The 7,185-nt window shown below is 57.8% G+C and overlaps 1 protein-coding gene across 1 annotated transcript; it reads right to left on the bottom strand.

Annotated features, from left to right (window-relative positions):
- Window positions 1-266: 266 nt before the first annotated feature.
- On the bottom strand, window positions 267-3,756 carry LOC147646099 (serine/threonine-protein kinase pim-2-like). The gene is made up of 5 exons (XM_086873931.1): window positions 3,715-3,756; window positions 3,473-3,617; window positions 3,120-3,233; window positions 1,542-1,844; window positions 267-430 (listed from the first exon to the last, which is right to left on the bottom strand). Exons 1-5 carry the CDS (start codon window positions 3,754-3,756, stop codon window positions 267-269), a joined length of 768 nt encoding a protein of 255 aa, XP_086730057.1.
- Between the last annotated feature and the right edge of the window lie 3,429 nt (window positions 3,757-7,185).

Here is a 7,185-nt window from a genome sequence, read left to right on the forward strand (position 1 = left end):
GATGCTCTGCATGCCTCGCTCCCTCCATGCCCGCTCTCCCCGCAGGGCTCTCATCGGTTACCATCCTGTCGGGCCCCCGCTCATCCCCGCCCAGCACGCCCCAGCTTCTGCCACTGGCCCCGCTCACTCACCAGCTCGCCCCAGCGCCGGATGCGATCCCGCGGCACGCATTTGATGGCCACCTGCGAGCAAGGAGCGGCACAGCTGTCTCCCAACCCTGGTGTTCCCTCCATGCCCAGAGATGAGGATCCACCTTGGGAGAGCTGTCATGGGAAGAAGATCCGCCACCAGATGATCTGCTGGCCCTTCTTGAACAGGTGCTTCCCTATGACCAGCTGGTACAGCAGGAGGCCCAGGGACCAGTTTTTTGCTGCCTGGCTGTGGTAGCGTCTCTGGTGGAACCACTCTGGTGGCCTGTGGGAAAGAGTTCCTGTGGAACACAGACAGAGCTCATCAGGGGGATGCTGCTGCTCCCAGAGCCCCACCCCAGTATCCCTGGGTGTGTGGGCACTGCCCCTGCAGCACACAGGGTGACCTGCTGCCCTCTCGCCAGCACCTGGGACTTGTGTACAAACCCAGGGTTGGAAAAGAAGGCACTGGTGCTGGAAGATGGCAGCAGAAACCCTGGCAAGGCCTGACCATGACACACAAAGGAAAAACCAAGTCACACTGCTGGGGAAAAACCATACCCACATCCTCCCTGCTGGCATTGCCCAAAAAATATTATGAACCAAGGCAAAGCAGGGAAGCACAGCAGTCCAAGCCCATTCTCACCTGCACACCAAACCAGCTGGTGCACGGGTCCTGGCTACCCCTCTTTGCTACCCCTACCCACAGGGGATTTTGTCAGGCTGGCTGCCCCAGCCCCTGCCCCAATCCTCCAGGGAGAATCCCTGCTGCCACACCCTGGTTGGGCACTGAGATGTTGGGCCAGGAGATACTGGGACCAGGAGCCTACTCCTGGGTGGGCTCACCTGCAAACTGAGTGTAGGCTGTGTCCTGCAGGTAGGTGCCACAGCCAAAGTCAATTAATTTTGCTTGCCCGGTGTCCAGGTCAACCAGGATGTTCTCTGGTTTGATGTTGCGGTGCAGGACCCCGCAGCTGGTGCAGTGCCGCACGGCCGCCAGCACCTGCTGGAACAGCTCCCGCGCCTCTTCCTCGGACAGGAACCTCCGTGCCCAAATGTAACGCCGCAGGTCCTCACATCGCTCTGGGCGCTCCAGCACCATCACGATGTGCTTGGGGAGCTCAAACCACTCCAGCAGCTGCACCACACCGGAGAAGCCTGTGGACACCTTGTCCAGCAGCACAATCTCCAGTGGTGCGCTGGTGCTGTCGGGCTGCGGGAGGAGCACGGTGCCGTCAGTGGGGCTGAGCCCGTGCCAGGGCTCGGGGTACCCTCAGCCAGCCCGGGATGCTCTGCGCTCTCCGCTGGCCCCACGCTTGCTCTCCCCGCAGGGCTCCTGGCGGCTCCCACCCTGCCGGGCCCCAGCTCATCCCCGCCCGGCACGCCCCGGCTTCTGCCACTGGCCCCGCTCACTCACCAGCTCGCACCAGCGCCGGATGCGATCCCGCGGCACGCATTTGATGGCCACCTGCGAGCAAGGAGCGGCACAGCTGTCTCCCAACCCTGGTGTTCCCTCCATGCCGAGAGATGAGGATCCACCTTGGGAGAGCCGTCGTGGGAAGAAGATCCACCCCCAGATGATTTGCTGGCCCTTCCTGAACAGGTGCTTCCCTATGACCAGCTGGTACAGCAGGAGGCCCAGGGACCAGTTTTTTGCTGCCTGGCTGTGGTAGCGTCTCTGGTGGAACCACTCTGGTGGCCTGTAGGAAAGAGTTCCTGTGGAACACAGACAGAGCTCATCAGGGGGATGCTGCTGCTCCCAGAGCCCCACCCCAGCATCCCTGGGTGTGTGGGCACTGCCCCTGCAGCACATGGGGTGACCTGCTGCCCTCTCGCCAGCACCTGGGACTTGTGTACAAACCCAGGGTTGGAAAAGAAGGCACTGGTGCTGGAAGACGGCAGCAGAAACCCTGGCAAGGCCTGACCATGACACACAAGGGAAAAACCCAGTCACAGTGCTGGGGAAGAACCATACCAACATCCTCCCTGCTGGCATTGCCCAAAAAATATTATGAACCAAGGCAAAGCAGGGAAGCACAGCAGTCCAAGCCCATTCTCACCTGCTCACCAAACCAGCTGGTGCACGGGTCCTGGCTACCCCTCTTTGCTACCCCTACCCACAGGGGATTTTGTCAGGCTGGCTGCCCCAGCCCCTGCCCCAATCCTCCAGGGAGAATCCCTGCTGCCACACCCTGGTTGGGCACTGAGATGTTGGGCCAGGAGATACTGGGACCAGGAGCCTACTCCTGGGTGGGCTCACCTGCAAACTGAGTGTAGGCTGTGTCCTGCAGGTAGGTGCCACAGCCAAAGTCAATTAATTTTGCTTGCCCGGTGTCCAGGTCAACCAGGATGTCCTCTGGTTTGATGTTGCGGCGCAGGACCCCGCAGCTGGTGCAGTGCCGCACGGCCGCCAGCACCTGCTGGAACAGCTCCCGCGCCTCTTCCTCGGACAGGAACCTCCGTGCCCAAATGTAACGCCGCAGGTCCTCACATCGCTCTGGGCGCTCCAGCACCATCACGATGTGCTTGGGGAGCTCAAACCACTCCAGCAGCTGCACCACACCGGAGAAGCCTGTGGACACCTTGTCCAGCAGCACAATCTCCAGTGGTGCGCTGGTGCCGTCGGGCTGCGGGAGGAGCACGGTGCCGTCAGTGGGGCTGAGCCCGTGCCAGGGCTCGGGGAGCCCTCAGCCAGCCCGGGATGCTCTGCGCTCTCCGCTGGCCCCACGCTTGCTCTCCCCGCAGGGCTCCCGGCGGCTCCCACCGTGCCGGGCCCCAGCTCATCCCCGCCCGGCACGCCCTGGCTTCTGCCGCTGGCCCCGCTCACTCACCAGCTCGCCCCAGTGCCGGACGCGGTTCCGTGGCACCTTTTTGATGGCCACCTGCCAGCAAGCGGCAGAGGTTTGAGCTCGGTCCCCACCCTGTCTCGCACTCGCCACATCCTCCGACTTCCCATTCTTCCCCCCCTCCTCCTCCTCCGCTTCTGCCCACTGGTCACCGGGGCGCTGTGAAAGTGCCGAGTGGCCACATGGATGCTGTCGAAGCCACCGCGCCCCAGCAGCAAACCCAGCCTGTATCGCTGCTGTAGGGCCTCTTGCGCCTTCCCTGTGGGCGAATCGCAGCCATCAATGCTCAGCCAAGGGCCAGGAACAGCCCCTGAGCTCTCCCCAACCTCCCTGGGCCGAGCATCCGCAGGCGTTCGCTCCTTGGAACGCGACAGCGGCGGCTCGGGGCCAGCGGCCGCGCTGCCGAGCGGCGGAGCCCTGGCCGGGAAAGCCGCAGCGGAGGCGGCGGCAACGGCTGCACCGCCTGTGTCCTCCGCGGACCCCGGGAGGAGCCGGGGCCAAGGTCGGGGCCGGGGCCGAGGTCGGGTTCAGGGTCGGGGTCGGGGTCGGGGTCGGGGTCGGAGTCGTAGTCGGGATCTGGTTCGGGGTCGAGCCAGGCGGAGCCAAAGGGTGTCGATACCACCCCAGCCCCAGGCACTGATGCCTGCCCAGAAGCGCCAGCGCCAGCACAGCCAGAGCCGGACAGAGCCGAGACCATGATGGGATGGCCAGGGCCGAGGCCGGGGTTGAAGCAGCCCCACCTGGGGCCGGGAGTGGGGCGGGGGCATGGCCTGGCCGGGCATAGGGAGAGAGAGACTGGGAGAGGAGGGAACACTGGGAAAGGGCGACGGGGATGGGGTGCAGGACCGCGGAAGAGGTAGAGGAGAGTCGTCGGACTCGATTAATTCACTTTTTGTCTGCTGCCGCTGCTGCCACTGCTGCGGCTGCTGCTGCTGCTGCTGCAACTGAAGCACCGGGGCCGTTTGTCCCCGGGGCCGTTTGTCCGTTGCCCGCTCGGCCCCGCGCCGAGCCCCGCGCTCCCCGGGCAGCTCCTGAGCCTGGCCAAACACGGGAACTTTGCCGTGTTGAGCCAAGAGCCAGAGTCTTGATTCCTGCACAGGGGCACAGCAATGCCCTTGGCTGCTGCTGTGCCTTGTCCCTGCTGAGTGTCAGACACTGTCTGAGCACATTCCCTGAATGCAGAATTTGTACCTGAGCCAAGCACTGCACTTGTGTCTCCAGCATTGCTCTCCAAGAAAAACAGGGGAAGGAAAACTAGGTGTCGCTTATGGTATTTTACAGTGTCTAAAACTTGCCAAGTCTCAGATCTTAGAGGTGAGATCCATTTGGAATGAATGGGATGGAGAAACAGTGCAAGATGGAAAAGGAAAACATAAAAATAAATAGAGAAAAATAGAGAAAACCATACTGGTTGTTTCTTTTGATCTTATTTTAATTTCTTAAAAAAGCTGTTTCAATTTTCTCAGAATCTTCTCCACAGTCCTGCCTGTTCTTTCCAAAAACGTGTCCTGGAGAACGAGGTGCAGCTCCTGTCTCAAGATGTGCCCCCAGCTGCAGCTTCTCTTGGCTTCCCACACTGTGCGTGCAGCACAACTCTTGCAGCAAAGCAGGACAAATTATCTGAAGAACTTGACAACTTGTTCTTGCTTTTCCTTGTGGACAGGGGAGTTGTGCCATTGGTACAGTTTGCATTGTTACTCTTCTATCCGAAGAAAACATGATGAGCTACCAGGAATTGTTGGGGAATACAAGCCTGGCTGAATGTGGAGAAAGAATCTCCAGAGCCTGCAGACAGCAATGGAGAGCTCATCATTCTAATAGCCCCATGGACATCTTGAAAGTGATCTGGAACATGAAAATGGGGTGAAAGAGGGAATTTAGTTCTGTGCTCAGTTGAGATGATTCAACATCTCTTGCACTAGTAGGAATCAAGAGCACAATCAGTGGATGACAAGTAGCAGAACATGATAAGCTGGACCTCTCAGTAGATGATAGAAAGGAGAAATGCTGGGAATGACTTTGTGAACTTTGTGTGTAAGAAGGTATATTTTTTCCTAATAATTCCCAATTAATTCTCTTTGATTTTGTCCTTTTTGGCAAGGCTATTTGCATGGCAGATTGCCCAGGAAATGAGAACCTGGAGCTTGTGGAAGTGCCTGAAAGCTGCCCTGTTCCTCTGCAGGGACACTCAGGCTGAAACAGGAGCCTGAGGCCTCTCTTGGGAAGCCTCCTCGGAGCTGGAATTTGTGCCATGCCAGGAGAGGAGGAGGGGGAGGACGATGGGAGCTGTGTGTGAGGAGCAGGAGGTTTGGGCCGCAGGACATTCCATCTGTGCCGCTGCCCCGCAATGGGCGGCCGTGCCTGGGGCTCTGGGCCTGCCCCGCGTGCGCTGAGCTCCCGACACTGCGGGAGCTGCCCGGGCTGGGCTCAGGTTCCCACTGGGACTGGGCAGCAGGCTGGGCTCCAGCTGGGATCAGCAGCAGCTGGAAATACCTCTGGGCATCTCCACTTTCTGCTGCTGCTCGGAAGAAATAATGAAGCGTGAAGTTGTGTTTTTATTTTCTCCTGGTGTATTTTTCCATTGTAATAAAGAATTGGGTGAATAAAAATTCGGAAGAAAAGGTTTAAATAAAGCATGTGTAATTATAACTAATGAAAATATGGAATAAGGAATTCTCCTCCAGGTCGAGGTAGAATTCCTTTTCCAAAGTCACGGATTGCAAAAGAACCCCCCCCCCAGATAACAAACCTCAGCAGGCTCATCAACTCGGAGGAAAGGACAGGACAAAGACCATCATAGAAACAAAAGAACTAGCCTGAAAGTCTACCTCCGGACCAAGGCAACGCCCGGCCGATTTTGGCCGGAGACCATCAAGCAAGACAAAAGGGACGAGCCTCAGGAAAATGGTCGTTGCCAGAATTGAACACCACACCCGCCAAACCTATGCTAAAGAAACTCAATCAAGAAAGACAAAGAAGAGACTACTCCTCCGAGATATCCATCGGCACTAGCCCGGATCCCTCGACTCTGCTGTGATGAAATATGTTAAAATACATACAGACTCACTTTGCATTTGAGGAGACTCTGCCCGGACACTTACTGACTCAATGTTCTAGGCCAGGAAATCCATTCACCCGACAATCAGGGACACTTGGTGAATGGAAACTGGTTGGAATTCTAGCCTGGGGACATAAAATCCCTATAAAAACCCAGGCCAGAGAACCCTCAGACGTGGATTTGGGAACACCTATACCTTGCGTATAGACCCTGTCCACCCAGCGCTGCGCTGTCCATTTTTTGTGGTTTTTCCTCGCTGTTTTGCTGTTTTGTTAATTTATAATAAATTTATCTTTTTTATCTTTAATCTGACGTTGCATTTATAACACCATTTTATTTGCCACTGCAGAGGCAATTTCTGTGATGGCCTCTGTCACTTGATTCTATTTCAGCAGCAGCAGCAGCAACAGGGCTGTGTTTGAGCACTGCAAATGTCAGCTGTGTGGCTTTCATTCCCCTCGACTTAGTGCTCAGGGACTTGTGAACATTTGGTGATCTGCTACTCATGTCACCTGCAACACAAAGTCCAAGTTCCCCATCACAAAAGCTCTGTGAGAAGCACTGATTGAAAGAGGCAATTGCAGTTGTACTGCTAAAATTCAGGTGGCAAGCAGAAGAGGGGCAAGAGCAGCCAGGATCTACAATTGCCAAGGCAAAGGCACCAACAGCCTCCTGCTGTCACCTCAGGGTGAGTAAAACAGAGCTGAAAACAGCGCTGGAACCCGATCCTTTCTTCCTCTGAGGGCAGGAGAGGCAGCAGAGGCACCTGAGGAAGCCTGAGGGCTGTTTGTGGGGGATTGTTGCTGTAGTCCAGAATTGCCCTGGCAAAAGCCCTGGGGAGCCGAGGCAGGAGCAGGTGGGAAGGGCCGGCGCTGCTGCTGCTGCTCGTGGCCGGGAGCCCCGGCCGGGCCGGGCCTGTGCCCGCTGCGCTGCGGCTGCTGCTGCTGCCAGAGCCGGGCGGGACTCGGGGACAGGGAATGGACACGGGGGGACAGCAAAGGCCTTGGGGGCTGCAGGGATGTTGGTGCTCGGGCCAGCGCCAGCACAGAGCTTCAGCCCGCAATGAACCCCGAGGGAAACGCTGGCGAAAGGCTCCATTCAGCCTTTCTTTACTCGGCGCTGTGAAGGGACCGAAATAAAAGGAGAACAAGCA

Source organism: Cyanistes caeruleus, unplaced genomic scaffold (assembly GCF_971803275.1).
Source record: "Cyanistes caeruleus unplaced genomic scaffold, bCyaCae1.hap1.1 HAP1_SCAFFOLD_124, whole genome shotgun sequence".
Classification (NCBI taxonomy): domain Eukaryota; kingdom Metazoa; phylum Chordata; class Aves; order Passeriformes; family Paridae; genus Cyanistes; species Cyanistes caeruleus.

What these genes read in the sequence shown, in the direction of transcription:
- LOC147646099 (XM_086873931.1), bottom strand. Translation starts at nt 3,756, where the DNA reads ATGCCCGGCCAGGCCATGCCCCCGCCCCACTCCCGGCCCCAG. An exon ending in CGGCCCCGGCCCCGACCTTG is followed by an intron (nt 3,234 to 3,472) that starts GCCCCGGCTCCT and finishes ATTCGCCCACAG; the next exon opens with GGAAGGCGCAAGAGGCCCTA. An exon ending in TCACAGCGCCCCGGTGACCA is followed by an intron (nt 1,845 to 3,119) that starts GTGGGCAGAAGC and finishes TGTGTTCCACAG; the next exon opens with GAACTCTTTCCTACAGGCCA.